General features: G+C 39.0%; 1 protein-coding gene across 1 annotated transcript in view; it reads left to right on the forward strand.

The window, feature by feature from the left end:
• LOC140231274 (fibrillin-3-like) overlaps positions 1–23,209 on the forward strand; it is a 135,465-nt gene that overhangs the window by 85,710 nt on the left and 26,546 nt on the right. The window contains exons 23-41 of the mRNA XM_072311421.1: positions 693–782; positions 1,340–1,465; positions 2,014–2,139; positions 7,163–7,288; positions 10,325–10,450; positions 10,665–10,787; positions 11,578–11,703; positions 12,863–12,988; positions 13,692–13,814; positions 14,580–14,702; positions 15,176–15,301; positions 15,693–15,818; positions 16,407–16,532; positions 16,988–17,155; positions 19,072–19,152; positions 19,755–19,880; positions 21,488–21,619; positions 22,445–22,618; positions 23,058–23,129. Of these exons, the coding sequence (XP_072167522.1) occupies positions 693–782; positions 1,340–1,465; positions 2,014–2,139; positions 7,163–7,288; positions 10,325–10,450; positions 10,665–10,787; positions 11,578–11,703; positions 12,863–12,988; positions 13,692–13,814; positions 14,580–14,702; positions 15,176–15,301; positions 15,693–15,818; positions 16,407–16,532; positions 16,988–17,155; positions 19,072–19,152; positions 19,755–19,880; positions 21,488–21,619; positions 22,445–22,618; positions 23,058–23,129 (2,346 nt within the window). The remainder of the gene's footprint in view (positions 1–692; positions 783–1,339; positions 1,466–2,013; positions 2,140–7,162; positions 7,289–10,324; positions 10,451–10,664; positions 10,788–11,577; positions 11,704–12,862; positions 12,989–13,691; positions 13,815–14,579; positions 14,703–15,175; positions 15,302–15,692; positions 15,819–16,406; positions 16,533–16,987; positions 17,156–19,071; positions 19,153–19,754; positions 19,881–21,487; positions 21,620–22,444; positions 22,619–23,057; positions 23,130–23,209) is intronic.

Genomic DNA, 23,209 nt, shown 5'->3' on the forward strand with positions numbered 1-23,209 from the left:
TGAAAATGATTAATTTTAATTTGCATGAGTTATAATTCAAAATAACACTACTTCAGAAGTGGACATGAACCCACTGAACTTGAAATCAATAATGTCTGTTAAAACACTCATTATAATTTCATGTATTTTGGCACTCCTGTCTCTTATTGTTATCCAAATCAGCTTATCTCTCTTTCAGGCATAGCTTTACCTGGATTAAATATACATTTGTACTGGCCTAATATTCCTTTGGTGCTCTTGCATAACTCAGTGAACCTTAAGTACAGTCATGTCCATTTCTATATGATAGTGGTTGACAGTTTAAATCAGGTTTTGCAAGAGTCAAACATCTTTAGAAGCAAATAGCCAAATAAATCAGTTGTAGGTTTAGATTGTGATGTTGATATATAACACCATTTTCTGCCCTTTGTAGCTCCCAATTTGAGGAGAGTAATATCTTACGTTATTAGTCATTTGTTATGTTAATGTAATCGGTATTTGTCATTGTTGAAATGTTCATACAATGTATGTTGTTTGATGTAATTGATATAGTTTTTAATGTGATGCATTATACATGTATTTTAGCCTCCAGGCTACTGTTTTGCATGTTTGTTTCAATAAAGCATTATCAAATCAAATCAAATCAAATCTGATGAAATAGATTTCATGTATTGTTCAACTTCTTTCTCCTTTGATAATCTACCAACTTCCAGTTCAGTTTGACATGATGTGCCCTCGTGGAAGGGGATATGCTGACACAAGACCCCGCCCTGAATTGCTGGATGGATCAGTGTACGTGAGCGGTAAGTAGATGTCACATCCACTTTGTCTCTCTTTTCTGCCTAAACAAGGGAGGCTGACCTATGTCAAATTGATTTGTAAGGTGTTCAAAACAAAGTTTAAGTTCTCTAGTCTGCATGTTTCCCTGTCACCATATTTTTCATCTTTCTCCGTCAATTTGACGTAGTCTTTGTACACTAGTCTTTACTATGAAAGAAAGAAGAGGAGCATCTTGTAAAAAAAAAAGTGATGAAATCATGGAAAATGTATTTTTCCAACCTTTCCCCACCAGTTGTTGGCTCGAACAATTCTAATTCCACTGTGTCATTTTAGTGCTGCAACTTGCTTGCCACTTCTGTGTGTAAGTCAGTCATACTTCAGTGATTTTTGTGTTCATGTGCAACATTTTTTTGTTGTTGTTGCTCATTGAGTCATTTCTATGATACAAAAAAAAAAAAGAAGAAAGAAATGATACAAACCATACATGATGAGAAAGGCATGACCACACTTTTCAGCTGCTGTCAGCATTCTTGGTATGAAATGTTACAGTCATCTCTCCCCCTTCCTTCTCTCTCTGCAGACATCAATGAGTGTGTGATCTACGAAGGCATCTGCAAGAATGGAGAGTGCACCAACACCCTGGGCTCCTTTGAATGCTTGTGCGACATGGGCTTTGCCATGGACGAGTTCTCGTACCAATGTATAGGCAAGTCACAGTGTCCTATAGTATGCTTTACAGCACAGTGATCTACATTGTATGTACCTGTAGAACATGATAGAGTTCTGTAGTATTTCCTTTTCAAAAGTTTGCAACAAATATCGACACATTTCATATCTTTTCAATTTGTGTATCCTTTTGTAACACCCTGGTTACAGATTGACTCAAGTTATCAGCTACTTCTCAATGACTTCATGTGACTTGAAAATTAATCAATGAATTTGAAGCGTAGACGGGATTTGATTACCATTGTTTTCATGGTAACAGGATGTTTAAGTTGACGATGTGAGTTCAGCAATAAATCATGCTTTATGATCCAATCCCATTTTCACTCAATATTTCGTAAGCATAATTCTGTGATACAGTTTCTATGTATGCATAATATTGGCTCGCTCTTCACCTGCATTTGAGATCTGTGGGAACATAGTTTTATAGTTGGGTAGATTGAAACAGGAACAAAATGAAAATGACTGATTGATTTTTTGTTTTTCCCCCATCTTTGCCTCTGGCTTCATCTGTGCTTCTGCATCGTACAGACATCGATGAGTGCAGCATCACGTTCGGCGCCTGTGGTAACGGGACATGCGAAAACGTGCCGGGAGACTTCCGCTGCAATTGCTTCGAGGGGTATGAGGCGCATGCTGTCATGAGAACCTGTATGGGTAAGTGGAGTCGGTCTCTATAATGATGATTGGAGAATTCTCTCCAAATTTTGCTCTGCCCCCCCCCCCCCCCCCCATTACACACAAAATTAGTAGAAAATATATACATGTAGCACCCGCGCCGAGGGGCGGCCGGGTGGGCTGTGATACTCAATCAACTTGACAAAAGAAGAAGGGACGAGACACGTCTTAGTGGGTTGTATGGGCACAAGCAGCAATCAAAAAAAGTGATCATTTATTCATATATAATCATTCACTGTTATCCACTCGATAACTCTTTCTCATACATTCTCATAGTTAGTAGTATGGAGCATCAGCTCACAGTGAATATATCAACTCTTACAATAAGTCTTCATTTACAATATTTGATATACCACCATGTGTATGTGTAATCTTCTATAGTAAAGCATCTCACCATGCACTTTTCTCCGATGAGGTTTACCAGTCTCCTACGGTGTCTTCCAATCAGGCCAACTCCTACATGGGGATACTTGAAAGTAGATGAAACTCTCTCTGCTAGTGATGACTTGGGATTGTTGGGTTTATTCTGGTTGTGGATTGGCTGGGGTGTTTGTGTTTCCTTGTGAGGGTTTCTCCTTACTGCGCGTGCTGGTTGGGACTTTGGTTCGCCAAAGGTTGCCGGTCGTCCCTCCTTGGCAACCCTGTCGAGTTTCCCGTCTGGTACCGCGCTCTGCAGCCCCGAAGAAAATGGTCTCCACTGCCACAGTGGAAACAATGGGCACACTCTGCTCCATTGCCCTGCTGTCTACACGCTTGGCATCCCCAGTCAGGCCTTCTTCCTCTGGTTGGTTGCCTATTCTGCTGAGCTGTCGGGCAGTTCTGGCTGCCAGCCTTCAGGCTTGCTAACTCAGCTCGAATGTCCTGCAGCTGTTTCTGAAGACTGCTCACCTCCGGCTCTATCTGGTTTATTTTTGCCTTTGTTGTCTTTTGTTTACCTCGTCTTTCAGTCTCATTCGTTTCTGAGGCTTGAAGATGTCGAAACAAAGTCTCATCCGACACTCCAGGATCACTTAGGAGTGGTCGCATGTCCATCCTGATATTATCGTTCTGAAATCCTGTCGTCAGAGAATGCAAGAACATTTGCTGTACAAGAGCTGGGTCGTACCGCAGATTTGTACCTGCTTTCTCCGAGGCTTGCAAGACCTTTTGCCGCAAGTCCAGCATCCGAAGGAGGAAGTCGTGGGCTGTTTCATTCCCTCCCTGGGCTGCTGCAGACAGTTCTTTGTACCAGGTGGTAGCATCTCCTTCCCTGAAGTGGGCCTTTAGAATGTCCCGCAGTGTAGATAGTGTGAGATCGGCTTTGCTCTCTAAATAGCTCCGGAGCCTCATCCCAGGGCTGATGGCACGAAGGACGCCCTCAACGATCTCAGCCTCTGGGTATCCCTTGCTCTGCGCCATCTCAAGCTGCCTGTTTAGGTTCGCAAAAGTTATTTTATCTTTCTGTGTAGGCTCACCGATCTGCCCTATCACACGGAACTCCTTCTTTATGAGCCCCTGTAGGTTAGAGAGACTAATACTTTCCGTCATCTGTGGGGCTTTATGGGGAACAGTAGGACTGTCTATCAGCGGTGTTTTACTCCCAGGCGGTTGTGCAGGCTCCTCCTTAGTTTCCTCTCCTGCTATCTCTTTGATGTTGGCTCCGACCTGGCGCAGATACTCGAGTCCACCGTCCTCCATCTCCTCTACCTCCTCCCTGGCCAAGTACCTAACAAAAAACCTAACACACCCCATCTTACCTTTCCCCCTTACCTTTTCCATATCTGTCGTGGGGATCTGCATCTTCTCGCCCAGTAAAAGGAGTTGGTCCACGTCCAGTCCATGGAGGCCTTCCTGTACTGTCTGGCTGATGCTTTCTAGGCTCATGGTGAATGTTGGTGTCTCAAACAGGTACCTGGTCAGGGACGGTCTACAGGTTCAGTCAGTCCTGGGACGTCACATCTGCCCTTCTAGCTCTGTGGCAGGCGACGTCCTGGCAGGGTCGCCAAATGTAGCACCCGCGCCGAGGGGCGGCCGGGTGGGCTGTGATACTCAATCAACTTGACAAAAGAAGAAGGGACGAGACACGTCTTAGTGGGTTGTATGGGCACAAGCAGCAATCAAAAAAAGTGATCATTTATTCATATATAATCATTCACTGTTATCCACTCGATAACTCTTTCTCATACATTCTCATAGTTAGTAGTATGGAGCATCAGCTCACAGTGAATATATCAACTCTTACAATAAGTCTTCATTTACAATATTTGATATACCACCATGTGTATGTGTAATCTTCTATATTAAAGCTAAGCAATAAAACAACACACATTCTTAGCATTTACTGATAACTAATTAATAAAATGAATTAACATTACTGTCCTTTTGCAGTGACGCTTTGATCTGTTCTAATCCAAATGAATGTAAAAACATATCCATGCAATGATCCTTCAACCTGTCATTACCAATACTTATCTAGTACAACGTATGTACAACCTAGTTATGATGTTGCAACTTATGCATTAAACAGCTTCGATATTAATCTAACTCATCATAACTTAATAACAACCAAAAGGAGTTAATCAACACTATAACTATGAAACAACAAATGTTCACCATGATTTGTCAAACACCAACTATTAAAAGGTAATCATATTCTGTTAATAAATCTACTAATCTAGTCAATAATGTACAATGCTACTAAAAATGCTACTAAACAATCATACCAACAATAACTTCACCCAACACATCTTCTAGTACTTTGTTCTGTGAGTAGAATGGTATAAATTGTAAATGGACAGAAAATAAAATGGAAATGGAACTGATATTATACCTTCTTTCGCATATTATTCATGTAAGGCACTGGACATGAGATATCAAAATAGCTACACTCAATCTGATTTCATTTAATGCTTTACAAGGGATGTGCAGTTTCCTTTAAAAATGAGGAACCACACAAGTGAGAAAAGCACGGAAAACTGTAATCTTCTGCAGCAAGTTCAAAGACAAAGAATTTGTAAACTTGTACCAGCAGGTCTACCTCATTCCTTGGTACAGTACTGAATAGTTTATGTTTCAGACCCTGTATCCATAAACCACTTCTCTATTCTCATTTATAAAACCTTTAATACACTATATATACAGACATACATTCATTCTACTTAACTAAATGAAGAATGTTCCTTCATTCCAATCACACATCCAAATAATTATGTTAGAGACAAGTACAACATACAAATTATATATCATATTACTGAACAATCTTAATGGGTCTATGTTTGTGAGACTAGCGCGTGGCTGGGGACAAGCTCTGCCAGAGTTTCTATCAGCCCCAGCTTATCCCTTAATTCTAGCTGGACAGCATCCACTATAAAGAACACCTAATTCACACCTTACATTAAGTGCGCCTCCCCTGTAAGGAGCATGCTGCTACCTTTGTTTTGTCTTAGCAAATGTGTTTACACAGACCAAAGATGCTGAATGCAAGGGGTAGGGGTATTAAGGTACTAATTTCTGCCCTCACTCTACCCTGTTGCACACACACACTTTGCTGGCTTTGTTCTCATCTACTGGGTAGTGAATGGAAGGTGGTGCAGGGGGAGCAGGCAAACAGATTAATCTGAATCAGGCTTTGTTTCCACTTCCTTTGCTACATAACTCCCCTGGCCTGTTCTCATATGCACCAAGCATGTTCGCATTGCTGTCTTATAGCTATTCCCAACACCTGTTAACTCTATGCTGTACTAACTCCCGTAACTACATATTGCTCTCCAAACTAACACGAACATAGATAAATATTTATATACATGGTTATGTACAGAACATATAAATATATGGGCAAAACGGTATGAAACATATCATGAGAATGCACATATTATATTCATGTGTATTCTCCAACAAATCCTGATACCAACAAGTCTTCTTTTTTTAATATACCTTGTTTGATATATTTCCCTCATTTAACACTTTAGGGTTCACTTATAATGAAGATGGATGGAGTAAGAAGAGACATACTCAGAACAAGTTATTATGACATTGTATTAACACACCCAAAATCTCTCTAACATAAGTTCTCTAACTTGATTATATTGCCCGTCATTCAAGCTGTAATTCATTATTACAAATTGACACAATCACACTTATAACTCACATCTTTCACCACTGACTATATACAGTATCATCATACAAGTAGAAATATAAATGAATATGGTTTATCAAGAAGTTTCTTACCTTGACAAAAGAAGAAGGGACGAGACACGTCTTAGTGGGTTGTATGGGCACAAGCAGCAATCAAAAAGTGATGGGTTAGCTGATGCTGCTTTGGCCACATGCTACCCTCTCCTTTGTTTTCGACTCTTCCACTCTTGTGTAGGGGTGAGAGAAGATCTCTCACAGAGGGATTATATGTTTCACATAGGACGTAGCTTGTATAACAAAAAATTGAGGGGGGGGGCATATTTTCCTGTGGGTTCTACATACAGTGTGTCTTATTTGTTGCTTTTATATCAGTGAATACTGTTGATGTCATTCTTGTCCCAAATTAGAGGACCCACATACATTAGAAATAAGTTATACCACTTATCAGTAATAATATTACAGATAGTTACAGGGATTCATTCATGATACTTAGAAGTATTGTAGTGCAGTGATTATTCTCTGAACAATATAACATAACGTAATGTTACAATGTGAATCCCTATCTTGCTCTCATGTTATGCTGACTTTATTTCTGACATTATTTCCACCATCTGTAGCCTTGTTAACATTACAAGGTAATTGTCTCTGAGAAACATCCCTAGATGTGCAGTACCCCTTGAAATGAAGTATGAGTTGGTTCATATCGAGTTGATGGAGACAATCGATGTGTGAGAACACACATTTCCCTAGACACCCTTTGCCAAAACATACATAGGACCTAGCCTGTGGGACTAATGAAGCAGTGGATCAATAGAAGAGATTGCATGCATTACAGCTGTGCCCTGGTCACTGGTATTCTTCCTTTCGTTGTGATATCCCTTCCGTGCAGACATTGATGAGTGCACCACCGTTCCGGGCCTGTGTCGAGGAGGCACCTGCACCAATCTGCCGGGTTCCTTCCGCTGTGACTGCCCTCGAGGTCAAGAACTCACCGCAGATGGCCGGGCATGCAGAGGTATCTAACAGTGGCATTCACCATGAAATGCACTACACCCCACTTTTTAAAGATCATAATCTCCGATAGAAAGAGAGAAAAAAAATCCCTACAGAACACTCCAAAATGATAAGGATAAGAAATAAGGGAGATATGATATTTTGAAATCTCACATTTCACAAATGAGCGAGTTGATGATGTCATGCACTCACAATTTTTCATGTGTGTTATGATGATATGAAATTAACAAACAAAATATTTTTAGCTAATAAAAGTAGAAGCATATTCCCATACCAAAACAAAAAAAAACAAAAAAAAACAGAGTTAACATTTGGTCTTTTTTATTTTGGGTGGTTTTAACACAAGTTTTATATTTATGCAACTGAAATATGAGATTTTTGTCATTTCTATATAAGAAATAGATAAATTGTGAAAGCATTACATCATCAGTGTTCTGATTTAAATATTCATAACGACTGATGAGGAACGGTTTTCTGGAAAATTTTGAAATGGCAAAACGTCATAACTTCTTTATTTCTTATCTGATTTTGATCATTTTTAGCACTGTACTGCAGGAAATTTTTCTCTTAATGAAATTGATAAGATTTTGGAGCGGATTTCTTCTTTAAATGAAAATTTTGGTGCTTTCTATTTTAGTTTTGTTTTGTTTTGTTTCACAACTGACGGATGAATGCAATTAATCTGTTCTCAAGCAGCAATCATTACATGGTCTTACCATCTCCCTTACCGCTACCCTTCTCTCACACCACTAAATAGAGGAAGCACTTTTTTGGAGCTGCTTAGAATATGTTATACCCACATCATTGTTGGGAGAGCATGGAAGCAAGAATGCTTTGCCTTGAAGTTGACTGTAACATATCACCCCTGTGAGTCAGCAGCAGGAATAAGATTCAGATGCGAAAGGGGTCTTCTTGTAAAATAGTGTTAACAGCCATCACATCATTGTCTACTCTATGGAAGGGTGCAAATTTGCATCACACGTACAATAAATGATTCATGTGGTACGAGAAGTTAGGTACAGTATTTCAGAGTCACCTGAAGGAAACAGGGTGCTCAAATATTAAGTGACAGTTGCTACCATGTCGGCAGTGATGAATGAGACTGTTCCAGTTTTGTGGACAGCAGAGAATTTCTGTGCTGTTAGATTTTATCACTATATAAAGTGATTAATAAAAGTGTGTTAAAGTTTTAGCAAAGTGTGACATTTTCCATGGTCAACACTTCGTTGCAGTTTGCGAGGCAGTATCACAGTTCTTACATTAGAATTGAGAAAGTTCAAGTTCAAGTCGAAGTTTATTTATTCATTTGTCTTTCTTCCAACAATAGGCAATATAACAATAACATAACAATAACATTGACACTTTCTTTCAAGAATATATAGGAACAACAACAACTAATACTAAAATTTTTGCAAATACATAAGTATATGATTACATACCAGAAATGATAAAGAGAGGGTAACAAATATTTTGAGAAAGGCAAACGAGGAGACCTTAGTGAAGCATAGCTTGTGAGACAAGGTCCCTCAGGAATAAAAGATGGAAAAAAATACATTGTGTATATATATATATGGATACGTAGTGGGAAAAAAAAAATAACAAAAGGTACACAATTCCAAACGGAAACAGGGAATAGACAAGGGAGGCTATGTGTAATGGGGTGAAGGGAGATTATGTACATAAAACAAGGGTAGGAATGAAGTGAGGGGGTGGAAAGGAAGGATAAGAAAGGGTTATGTGAGACAATAAAATACATACAAAAACACACACACTTATAACAAAAACAAAAACACAAAAACACAAAACAAACAAAACAAAACAAAACATAACAAAACAAAACATGACAAGAAGACAACTGGGTTTCAATAATATTATACATTGATACTTTCTTTTCTTTAAAGGGGAAGTCTGACATAAAAGTATATGTATCTGTAATATAACATACAGGACTTACTTTCAGTTATTGACATTAACATTGTTACAATGTTTTAACGACATCACGAATCAACACAATAAGTATTTAAAAGATGAGACTTAAGCCTACGCTTGAAGGCTGATTTACTTGAAGTATGTTTAATGCTTGCGTCAAGCGAATTCCAAAACCTGGGTCCAGTATGTACTAGCGTTTTAAGCGTTGTAAATTGTGTCCTTGCACGGGTTAAGTGCAAACCTGAAGCCTGCCTTGTGTTATATCTATGAACATCACTATTTTTCTTAAAACGCTGTGCTAGTGCCAGTGGGAGTTCACCTGCATTAAGATCATACATTAGAGACCCTAACTGCATTAAATAGATATCTTCCACTTTCAGATTTTTATGTTGATGAAAGAGAGCATTAGTGTGACTACGAAAATGTACATTACAAATTATTCTTATAACTCTCTTCTGGATCAAAAATAGCTTTTCATTTTGCGATTTTGAAGAATTACCCCACGCTACTACCGGTATACCATAATTAAGATATGGAAGAATTAAAGTAGAATATAGGATAAACAATATTTCTTTGGGAATAACTCTTTTTAGTTTGCATATAACACCAGTATTTCATGATAAGAGCTTACAAATGTTATTCACATGTATTTTCCAATTCAGTTTGTCATCAATATACAGACCAAGAAATTTTGTTGAGTTTACTCTATCTAACGCAACTCCACCAAACAAAACATTTCCTGGTAGTATTTTAACAGAATTACTAAAAAACATATAATTGGTCTTCTGAAAATTAAATGACAGTTTGTTTGCATGAATCCAAGTTATAATATTACTTAGCTCAATATTAACTGTTTGTAAAAGGACCTGAGGATTCTTGTGTGATAAAAATATGTTTGAGTCGTCTGCAAATAAAATAAATGAGAAAGAAACAAACAAACTGGCACCTCAGATTACAATTTATTTTAAGCTGTGTATGCTGACTGTGGTTGTTTATTTTTTTTTTAATCTCCTACCTTATAATTCTATCTTTCAGCGATTAGAGATTGTTGTTATCTGTGATAAGCACTTGACTGATATTTCACTCTCGTTTGAAATGAAATGTGTAGATATCAACGAGTGTTCCATCAGTCACGGCATCTGCTCAAACGGCGAGTGTCAGAACGTGGTCGGGACCTATCGCTGCATGTGCAACCCTGGTTTCAGACCCACCAGCAACTACCGGGCCTGCCAGGGTAAGTGCGCCTTCTCTGTCCACTCTGGGTAAGGCCAAGTTAGGAAATGCTTCAAACTGATTAGATCATTGCACCATGGTGTTGGACTTTCATTTTCCACATGTTTTGGTGGGTGAAAATGTCCATTGGTAGTCATGGATGCCCAAACCAACCTCAACATGTTTGTCTTCAATGTCATTACCATGCTTGCCTCCCTTTTTCTTCCCCCTCACAGACATGGATGAGTGTGAGATGGCCAATGGCGGCTGCGACCATACTTGCGTCAACACCCAGGGCAGCTTCGAATGCCAGTGCCACACTGGCTTCCGGCTCATGGCCAATGGAAGGTCGTGCGCAGGTCAGTGAGTGGTCGTGAGCAGGTTGAGTGTTACAATGTACTTCCTCCTTGCTGCTGATATGATGTGGGCTCATTCATTGGGCATTGCACGGTCCAGTGGCTTAGCATGCAATGTGCTGGCCAGTGAAAAGTTGATATGATAAAGTTGATAAGTTGATACCAGTTGAAAAGTTGATAGGTCAGTAGAGGAACATATTATATACATGTTTTTGCCTGTATCCACCTCAGGCATACCAGTTAGGACTTTGGGAATTTGCCAATAAAGGTATTCAACAGAGGCTAACCTCAAAATACACCGATATCCATGACATTCATTCTCAGGCTTTGTTTGGGTTGTTTTGTTTTGGGGTTTTTTTGCATTCCCCCCCCCCCCCCCCCCCCCTGGCTGTCCTATTTTGATGTCCATAATGAAGAATATTTGCTGTTGAACATGCACAACCTATCGCCAGGTACATAAAACTAAAATTCAAGAAAGAGGCCATGTTTCAGTAGACCACATAATTTTACCTTTAACATTCCTCTCAGTTTCATTTATTTGCAATTTCTTTTATACAAAGTGAAGATTTCTCGTTGTGTGTGAAGGAAAGACTGGAATAAAACAAGTCACCCATAGCATCAATTTTCAGAGAATGGTCAGTATGTGTGTGTGAGCCATCTTATCTCTGGCTGCACTCTTTACCATGCCACTGATTTTCAGCCAAACCTCTCCATGATTTGCCCATCACTGCCAGTGTAGCAACAGGAATGTTTAAAAAAAAAAATTGTTGGCGTATCCACCTCTCTCTGGCAGACATTAATGAGTGCTCAGAGAACCCCGACATCTGCGGTGGAGGCCAATGTGACAACCAGGAGGGTACCTACGTCTGTGACTGTTTCCCAGGCTTCAGACCGGCAGACAACTTCAGGAGCTGTCTCGGTGAGAAACATTATTCATATTGTGCCTTGGCATATCTAGTGTACGTCTTCAATTGCCTCTGAACGACAGCCATTACATGAGCTGACCATTGGTATTCTAAAACTGTATTAGATTGTGATGTTTTGTCGCATTTCACTCATTAAAAAAAAAAAAAAGCACACACATTATATCCTGTAGAAATGATGCGGGTTAGTTTGTAAAATTCCTTCTGGTTATGCAAGTTAACAATTTTTAGAGATGTTGCAGGCTAGTCTTGCACATCAGTCATGCTACTTAGAAACAGAAATCAACATGCAGTCAAGAAAGTTCTTATGTCACCAGCCAAACCCAATATTTGTCTAATTTACTCACTCAAGAGTTCCATTGGATTGGGAAGCTTGAACGTATCAATGAGACCCGCTTGGGAGAAGTGACAAGTGCTATATGTGGATTACAAATGATAAGTAATGATAGAATTAAAAAAATATACCGATACACAAGGGTAAATATCTTCCTGCATCGGATCATCTCATGAAAGGGATTTTAAGACGATGCATGGGTGTAAATAACAGTTGTATTATTGTCACCAAGTATTTCTTCAAACATTTAGAATGCCTTTTGTAAAGGGAGGAAAATTGTGGTGGTAGCTCACCATTCCAGGAAGATCGATTTATCATATTTATTTGCCATATCAGGAAGATTGTTCTTAGATCAACCTTAGGAATCATTTGGTTGGTACAAGTATTGCATTTAGTTGGTTCTGTCATATGTCACTCTCTATTTGTAATGGACCTAAGCCTTGCTTTTATCATTTACTTAAAGAGGGCCTTGTTCTGACTATTGGAATTCATATCATTGCATTTACTTTTGTAGCTATGTATGTTTCTTTAATTTGTTTGATTTTGGTAATGGTTTTGTCTGGTTATATGTATTGTGTTTGCTTTTCTTGTGAAATATGACAAATTAATTCTTCTGTGTTTCGAATTGTAATTTATCAATTCTAATAATGGTTTTGTCTGGTGATATGTATCGTATTTGCTTTTCTTGTGAAATGTGACAAATAAATTCAGTTCTATTCAATTCATGTTCATTTTCTAAGTACTATTTGCATATTAGTTTGTGACTTCCCATGCATTCTAAACGTATGCTGTTTCATGTTAACTACACCACCTGTTTGCAGACATTGATGAGTGCAGTGCAGACAGCTCCATCTGTGTAGCAGGAACCTGCAAGAACACCAGGGGATCCTACACCTGCCAGTGTTTCGAAGGCTACTCCATGAAACCAAACATTGACGGCTGTTCAGGTAAAAATCACCCTGTATCGTCATGATGGTTTTTGTTGCCGCTGTATTCACTGTAGCTTGTCTCATCAGTGCATTTAATGTGTGTGGTGACATATTTCATGTTCAAGCCATTTTTTGTTGTTGTTGTGTTTTTGAGGGGAGATGGTATGAACATTTTCAATTTGAAAAATACACTGTTACACTGAGACGTTGTCATGTCATTCTTATTGAAGATTTGGATATGTATGGCAGGTCAGTGTACTACTGTATTCAAGTACTGTAAAAGTGGAAATTTTCGCGGTGTTGAAATTTTCGCACATTTCGCGCAACCAGAAGCTAGTGCGAAAATAAAAGCGCGCAAATATTTTTGTGTGCCATATGTTCCAGTAGTTGATGTCTTGATTCCGCAGAATTAAAAACATGCGAAACTCTTCTTACCCGGCCAAGTGCGAAAAATTAGTTGCGTTAAAATACCCACTTCTACAGTACATAGGGAATACTTTTTTTTTCTGTGAGGATGAGAACGTGGTAGGAGCTTTTCGGTGTGCATTTCTTCCTCAACATATCTCCATACTTGGAAGGCATGTAGCATCTATTCATTATCACTATGCATGGCAATCATCCAATAACAAACTTGCTAGCAGTTGAGACCAACTTTAGGAATAAATGCATATACATTGATCCGATGAAGTCTGTAGAACGGTGTGTTCTGTGTGCATGTCAGATATTGACGAGTGTATGCTGCAAATTCACAAGTGTGCCATCAACTCCCAGTGTGAGAACACCCAGGGCTCCTTCGTTTGTATCTGCAATCCTGGATTCATCGTCGACGGAAACATCTGTGTCGGTAAGATATACACAGTGTCAGTTTGAGAACTATGTGTGCATACTATCAAAGTACCCGTGGATGACCTTTTACGAAACTTTGCACAAAGTAGCCACCAATATTGTTTGTGTCGCGGAGGATATAGCTTGTTTTATGCTGTCATGATATGTGAGGAAGAGAAACCTGTTGTCTTGTCTTTCACTGTTATATTCCAAAATTTTTACTTATGTCCGTGATTGTAGTATGACTTGCAACTTGGTATAGGATTTGAATCAATTGTGACTAGATAGCTCAACCATGTACCATCATGTGTAGTTGCTTTACTTGATGTAAGGTTAATTCAGTAATCATAATACTGATACACAGAGGAAAAGTGTTGCATATTAGACAACATCGTAATCTGCACACGAAAGGACAGCCCTACTCAGCTGGGCTAGCTGTTGCACAGAACAGCTGTTGCACAGAGAAGTCCGAAGCGTGCAAGTCTGACATTATCGTTATCTGTTGCGGGATGATAACAATATCTTTCGATTTGATTGCCTAAGTTATTTTATGGCAGGAGTTCTGCTTTTCTGTCATATGGCATCTTGTATTTCCGTTCAATGCTGAAATACTAGTATCCGAAATGGTTTTCAATTCTTTTGATGTGTGGTGTTATTTACCTTACATCCATAGTTAATGTCTATTGCCCAAATATACACTTGATTTTACTTCACAGGTTATCTCATATTTATACCTTTGTTTAGTTTCCTTGTAAGAAATCACATATTCTCTCTTTATTGTCAGATATTGATGAGTGTGAGAGTGCCAACCATGAGTGTCACGAGAATGCACGCTGTGTGAATATCCCTGGATCCTACCAGTGTCAATGCAACCAGGGCTTTATTGGCGATGGACTGTCATGCATTGGTGAGTGAGTTCACATCACAAGAATATCTCAGCAAGGTTGCAGTGCTGTTTAAGCCATGAGTCCGTTATTAAGACATGTTAACAGAATGTTATCATCATTTTGAATTAGTATGCAAATTGTTGTTCATTTCTGCCAGTATGCTGTAAAATTTATGTTTTTCCAAGAATGTCTAAGGATTTTATGACATGTAAATTATAATTGCCATCCTATGCCCTAGACTTACATCTGATGTGAGTGTGCCTCATTTGTTCCACAGTGGCATAAAACTTCATGGGAAATAGTCTCATCAAGCAAAAATGCACCATTTCAAGCAGTTATGACTAGTCACCTAAAATATTGGAGTGAGCTGGCCATTGCCCGAAACCCCTCGTGGCACGAGGTGTATGGCCTTCTCAGTGCTTTGCTATCAGCTTAAAAAAAGGGGATTTAAACAGTGAACCAACACTAATAAAGAACTTCAACCATATTTCAGACGTTGACGAGTGTATGCAGAACCAGGCTCTGTGTCTGAACGGCCAGTGTCTGAACATGCCCGGGCGCTACGAGTGCGAGTGTGAAATGGGCTTCTACCCCAGCGAGCTGAGGGACAGCTGTGAAGGTGAGGCACTCGGGGAGACTACCTTGGGCTTTTTACTTTTACTGGAACATGTTTTGAAAGCGTCATTGATATGCGGAGAATGCATTAACTCTACTCTGAGTCTTTCTCAGATGAAAGTCAAAACCATGGATTTGAAAGAGATGTATATGATATAAGTTTCAGGACTATTTTTCACTTCTCTTAAAAAGATAATAAAAATGAATATGGCATGAATGTTTGATTGCATTGTAGCAATATGTACAGACTACAGACTAAAATAATTGTTAACATAATAATATACATTGAAATTTAGAACCTGTGACTCAGGATGAGTGTGTGGAAGGAAACAAGCAATAATTCTCAAAACATTTTTGTTAATGTTTTCAATCATACTTTTTGTGCTGACGTCCAGACATCGATGAGTGCTCCAACTTCCCGGACATCTGTGTCTTTGGTCAATGTATCAATGTTCCGGGAACGTTCCGCTGCGAGTGCAATCCGGGTTACATGCTTGACAGTGGTGGCGGGAACTGTACAGGTATGTGATTGAAATTTTCTTGGAGCGCTTTTGCTCACTAAAACAAGCACATCTGAGAATTGACATGATTTTCTCCAACATAGTAACACTTTTTAGGTAGATGTATCAAGACCTCTTTTTTTATGCCTTCACCCGTAGGGTGTGGGAGGCATTATTTCATCATTGTTTCAGCCACTGTCATGGAGCAACAATTAACCTTCGTTCTCCATAGGTATTTCTATCAAGCATTTGTGTATTTGTGAGTTTTAATTACTTGTACTAATTTAAGTACTACTCATCGTGCAATACATTTTTTGCAATAAAGCAACATTTCATACTAGAAAACTTAAAAAAAAAAGTCCTTGATATGACACTGAACAATTAATCAGTGAACAGTGATGCGAGATGACACTTGAGTTTTGCTTACGATGGATAATAAGGAAACCATGCATGATCCACACACAGGGCATTGTATGAAATTCTATAGTGTGTTGTCACTTTCAGTGTTTCACATAGTTCACAAATCTCAGTGGGTAGCATACATCCATATATTCATAAACTCACCCAACTGTGTAAAGGTGTGTTATCATTTCTCACCCACCACTACAGATGTCAACGAGTGTGATGACCCGGACTTGTATTGCGTAAGCGGGATTTGTACCAACACCAAAGGCTCGTACATCTGTCAGTGTCCACCATATTGGGTCCTGTCAAATGATGGAACCGCCTGCACTGGTAGGTATGAAGGAGGAGGAGGAAGAAGACAAGACAATAAAGAAACAAATGAACAGTAAAAAAGAGAAAAAAAGAAAAAAGAAAGTTACTTCCACCTGTTGTGAACAAAGTGTCATTCCATCATCATAAGGGTCTTGATTTAAGACTAAACAGAAGCACTCAAATACCCTATGTTGTGCACATCAGGTAGACATATATCCAATTTATGTATTTAGTATTTAGCAATACTGATTCAAATTTTTACAGTGGTTGTTTCAATCCCTAACTCACATTCTTTACCTTTTTAAAGCATTGATACGGGGTTTTTGTTTCATCTGCAAATGGTAAATTATGCCTTTAAGCCCTGCAACATAGAGTTTAGGAGATGCTAAACATGTTTCATTTTGGAGCCGTTAAATCAGTTGACCTGAGACTGTATATACTGCCACCCTCCCCTTTGCCATATTGCGGTATAGATATCAGAAGGGGTGTGTGCTACGCCAGCGTGCCCGATGACTCGAGGCTGGACGTCCAGACGTGCAGCTTGCCCATCGGCGATAACATCCCTCGGTCCAACTGCTGCTGCTCTGTGGTGGGGAAAGGCTGGGGAACTCCCTGCGAGATTTGCCCGCAGGTCAACACAAGTATGTCCAAATTCAGCTTCAATATTCAAATATTTTTATTTTAGAGAGCTATCCTTGCAATGTATATATTCAAATAGGAAGTACGCTGAAATGATTTTGATGAAGAGATTTTATCTTTTGTCTTGTTATATTTGCAGGGTAGATGCATTGTTCCTTTATAGTAATTACTATAAATCAAGGAACAATGCAAAGTCTTCGGCTTAGGTGTTGTATTTTCAGAACGTAAAAATGGAAGAAATCTGCTGCAGAATAACAGTGTAATTATTACAAGTGATTGACAAATTGCCTTTCATCGACGTAAATATGCACTGGTCTGAGTATGCATTCTCATAATTGTTTTTTTCTTCGCGGCTTCTACTATAAAAACAATGAATAATCACTGTTTATTTGCATAGATGAAAGGCAATTTGTCAGTCAGTTGCAATGAAATGAAATAAAATGTGACAAGATAATTCATTTGATATTTGAAAACATAGTGTATGTATTTTTTTTGAATACACATTGTAAGTGATTCTTTTTGTATCAATCATATGGAAGGAAAAATGTAAGTGTCATTCTAGTCACATGCAGAGACTCCAACTCTCCCGCTTTCGACGGGAGATCTCCCGCCGAAAGCCCATTTTTGCAGAATCTCCCGTTCTCCCGCTTGTGATTTAATTTCTCCTGCTTGAAATAATTTCTTACTTAATTTCATTGTATGTTGAAAAATAAGCCTTTGATAGCACGAGATAGTATCTAGAACCCTAGACTGCAAGGAACTTTGCACTCGTGATGTGAACTTCGCGCACATCAAGTTGGAGTCTCTCGTTTGCTAGGGGTTTCAGGCGGGAGAATCTCCAGATCAGAAGGTGCTTATGGTTGGAGTCTCTGCACATGTAGTAGGATTTGTACCATTACCTCGACCAGAAATGAGAGGAATCATTAGGAGGATACATAACTGGGGTGCAACAAACTTACTTTAATAGCCCATTTGTCAGTCGTTGGTGACAACGTGCAGACCAGAGAGTGATGAAGGTTTATGCAGTAGGCCTTAAATGTCTGCATGAAAAGTTTCCATCCATTCCATACGTACAGTGAAGTCTATGCTTATGTCATGTCTTTTCACATAACATTTTACACCTTGGAGAACCCAGAGAACTGACCAATGAAATGTTGGGGATTTACCATCGCTCTGGAAGATTTCATTGGTAATGCTGTTAATGCATTGTAAGACTATTTTTGTCAAGCCCACCGGAGGTGAGGGGAGACTAAGGGATCGCCTGCAGCATTTGTCCGTCCATCGTCTGTCCGTCGTCTATCTGTGACGTTACAAAAACTCGAATAACTCTCCACTGAGGACTTCAATTTCAATCAAACTTGGAGGGAAGAGTCGTTTTACAAAGTTACACATTTTACTAAACATGAAGGTCACCTCAAGGTCAAAGGTCACAGGCAGGGGTCCATGAACTTTAGAGCCCAAGTTTATGTCTGTACGGCGCGTTTGGATTATTGCTCATAACTTTCGATGTATATGTCAGTTTGTGACCACACTTAGAGGGTAGATGTCTCTTGGGAAGTTGACAGTCATCACAAGGTCAAAGATCACAAACAGGGGTAAACAAACTTTTAGGGCCCAATGTTAAGTTTTTACGGCGCATTTTGATTATGACTCATAACTTTTAATACCTATTGACCAAACTTGGATGGTAGATGTCCCTTGGGGAGTTGAAGGTCACCACAAAGTCAAAGGTCATAGGCGGGATCAATGAACTTTCGGGAGTTAGAAAAATATTAATTTCTTCTACGCGATTGGGCGAGACACATTTTGGCACATGCCTTGTTTAAAAATGGGTCCTTTTTTTTTTTCTACTGTCATAGAAGTGTCTCTGGTTAAGCACATATGTGATAATGTATCATGTCTGAATCTGTCTTTACAGCTGCATTCAATCTCTTGTGTCCCTATGGACTGGATGCTGTTGTGGACCCCAGCAGCAACGGAACAGGGAGGCCGAGTCAAGGTTGGTCTGTCTATTTTCACTCTCCTCTGCCTCATCTGAGCCAAAGACTCATTAGCTACTGTTTTTTGCTTTCCATCTATCTGTCTGTCTCGCAGTCTGTTTCTTTAGAGCTATCTGTTCATCTGTTGTGTGTTGCCGATGTTCCTGCTTTTGTTTGAAGAAGAACATGGGTAATGATAATGCTCCTTACCACTCTATCTGAGTGCAAAAAGGGCACAAAAAAAAATTTGTCATAGAGCTTAAAGAGAAAAAGTACACAAAGTAAAGGGAAAAAGTACAGAAAGAGAGGAGAAAATTAGGCCCAATTAATCAGAGATGCTCTGATAGAGACAAATCAGGCAATATGGAAGTTACTATGTCCAGATTCTTCTCAAGAAGTAAAATGTTGGCACAGGTGAGAAATATTAAAGAGTATGCAAGGCAGGGAAATATAAATCTATTCTCTTTCCAAATTCTTCTTTAAAAAGAAAAAAAAAAAAGAAGAAATCAGATTTGGTACAGGTCAGCAGTGTTGTATAACAGATAATGTTTTGAAGTTGACTCTTTGACTGTGGTTTATATGTGTGTGTGTGTGTTTGTGCTTTTATCTAATTGTTCTCCAGAAATCAAAGAGTGCTCCCAGTTTGAGAACTTGTGCAAGGGAGGCCAATGTGTGGAAACCAGTGGTGGCTACAGGTGTGTGTGTCCTACAGGCTACCAGTATAACCCGGATGCCATGGAATGTATAGGTAAGATTCAACCCTTCGCTTCAGGGGGGTTTACCGTATGTTTCCCCTAATAGTTGAATGTGCAACCACTTGTTTTATTACATACAAAAGAACAGTGGGCAGATGGTACTGTTATTACTTATGTACCATCTGTTGCGATTTACGTATATATTTGCAGCGCTGTTTTCTCTTTATTGATCATAACGAAATGTTCCACCGGTATACACAAACATGATCCAATCTCACACACTCTTTTTTTTCTACTCATGTGCCTTTCCTGTCTTTAGGGACATTCTCTTCTTGCTACCTTGCTATTTCTCATGTTTGAGAGTGTAACCATGCAAGAGCATTGGGAATGGTTTGAGATGGCTAAATGAACATGTCTTTTGTGTTCAACTCAATCTTAGTGGAGTTTCTTAATTGTTGCGTTGGTATGATACACCAATTAAAGATTATTTCATGTATGTTGATCAGGTTTTGTCGATGGGATAGTGATTGTTTATAAGCTTTTTTTGCCGGTTTTTATGTCAGTGATGCAGTGCAAGTGTCTCCCTTTTTCACAGTCAGCTGCCCCTTCTCCCCGCCCCTCTTTTTTCCCTTCATCTCCTCCCCTGCCTCATTCTCTCGCTCAGAAACTTCTTTCCTACTGTTTCTATTAAAGAAGAAATCCACCCCAAATATGAATAAACTTCAAAAGAAAGAGAAAAATATTCCGTACAGAATGATCAAAAAAATGACAAGAATTGGATAAGAAGTAATGAAGATATGACATCTTGAAATTTCACATTTGTTCGGAAAACATTTCATGACCAGTCCTCACGAATATATAAATGAGCGAGTTGATGATGTCATACCCTCGCAATTTTTCATGTATTTTGTATATGAAATTCAGAAAAACTATTATTTTTAGCTAATGCAAGTAAAAGCATGTTCTCATTCCAAGATGTATTAAATGGGTGAACATTTGTTTGTTTATTTTTTTATTTTGGGTGATTTTAACACAAGTTTTATATTCATACAGCTGAAATATGAGATTTTTGTCATTTTTGTCTATGAAATGAATAAGAAATTGTGAGAGCATGACAGCGTCAACTTGCTAAATTTGAATAATCATAAGGACTGGATAAGAAATGTTTTTCCGAAAAAATGTGAAATTTCAAAATGGTATATCTTATTTATTTTTTATCTAATTTTTGTCATTTTTGTATCGTTCTGTAGGGAATATTTGTCGCTTTCATTTGAAGTTTATTTATTTTTGGGGGTGGATTTCCTGTTTGAAATCTCTACTTGTCTGTTTCTTTCCCTGCTTACGCTATCTGATAGTCTGACTGGAGGAAAGGGAGTCATGAGAAAGGGATGGAATATTAAAGGATTCAATGAATACATCTACATGTATTGTTACGTATTGCTAGAGTGAATGAATTTATTTATATGTATTTTTTTATTTATGTATTACTCTGTTCATGTTCGATAAACCATGTACTGCCATTCTCTATCATTCGTATTGAGTATGCCAGTGAAGGGCGAATTTCTGTATTTTTTAGTTAGACAATAAATATTCTTGAATCTTGAATGTAAACATTGTTTTCGTAATGACTCTTGTGCACATTTCTTTCTTCCATCTGCAGATGTCAATGAATGTCAATTAAATGCCTACATCTGTGGAGCTGGCACTTGTATGAACATGAGAGGCTCTTACACATGTATATGTCCACAGGGCTTCATGTTTATGAACATGCCAACTGGAAAGAACTGTATGGGTGAGTTGAGATTGGACAAGCATGTAGATTAGCGGCATTTAGAAAGACATCCAAACTTATTAAATGCAATGTAAATAAGAGTCTGCATTTGTCGTCTATGGGCTGTCAGCAAAGAGGGGGAATGTTCTTTTCTGCATGCTGTATGTTGATAAGGTGTGAAGAAAGTACTTGATGTGGTGGGCAACAAAAGAAAGAGTCATTCATGAATAAAAATGTTACAAAGATGATGAGTCCATCTGTGTATGCTAGGTGGTATTTCATCAACATCTAATCCTGAACAGGTGATTTGGGTTCTTCCACTTGCCTTCAATGCATGAGTGTTTCTCCTGTCTCTATTCCTCTTCTAAGCTGTACAGTAGAACATTTAATTGCCAGTTTTGTGTTCAGTAGGGACAGTTTTCAACAGTTCTTGACAAGATGAACCACTTTAGTTTTTCCCTGTTTGCCTACCCAAAATTTTGATTATATTCTGTTCCAGGACACAAGCCAGAACTATCTTTATCTGAATATAGCTCGATACAGTATCTGCAGAAGTCACCCTGTGAAGGCAGATTGAAAAGCCAAAGCATTTTGTATGTGAAAAAAAGGCAAGTTATGTCGACATACACTGCACTTCCCAAGCTGGTTCAGGATTTTAAGCAAGTAGCATGCCACTCACTTCTCCATAAGTGCCAATACAGGCTCTCTTGATATAGCTTCATAGAACATGAATAAAGCCCTAAAGTAGCAAACTTGCTCTTAGAAAACTCGGGGCCAACAGCAACCCAAGATCACGCATGGAAGTGTTTGACACAGCTTGACTCTTTTGTCGCCTCGTCCTTGCAGATATCCGAGAGCTGACCTGCTACCTCTCCTACAACCAGTCGGCCTTCCCTCTGCCGGAGTGCGGCAACCCGCTCCTTCCGAGTCTCACCAAGAAAATCTGCTGCTGTAGCGCCCTTATGGCCTCTGCCTGGGGCACGCAGCAGGACTGCAGTCCCTGCCCAGCTCCCATGTCAGGTAGATATGACAATAGTTGGCCCCTGGGAGCCAAAGCAGCCTCCTCGTTTAAAATCACATCCGTTCAAATTGAAGTATGATTATTTAATGTGTTTGGTTCAACCTCTCAGAAGAAGATTCTGTACATGGGTGATGTCCTGAATGGGGATTGTGCTGTTCTACCGGTATTTAATTTAAGCGGACTTCACATATGGCCAGATGATATTTGACAAAGAACGTGGTCATGGCAATGCATGTATTTCAATCTTGCCATCAGCGATGCAAATAGCATTGTATCATTTTCAGAAATGATACAGAATACAGATACAGGATACAGAAATTTTGAATGGTCAGGCAAGCATGCTTGATTTTTTTTTTTTTTTTTTTTTTTTTTTTTTAAAGACAGGTTTCATAGGAACTGTTTTTGATAATCTTGTGTGATGTCATTTTGTCCGTCCAGAGGATTACTACCGGCTGTGTGGTGGCACCCATGTTGGACACGTTGTGGATCCAGAAACTGGTCTTCCACACGGTAAGCCCAATGGCAATATTTTCATATTGGAAATTGCTTCCAATGCAATGAATGGAGACAAACAGTGCAAAACAGGGATC

The sequence above is a fragment of the Diadema setosum genome, chromosome 7, assembly GCF_964275005.1.
Source record: "Diadema setosum chromosome 7, eeDiaSeto1, whole genome shotgun sequence".
NCBI lineage: Eukaryota > Metazoa > Echinodermata > Echinoidea > Diadematoida > Diadematidae > Diadema > Diadema setosum.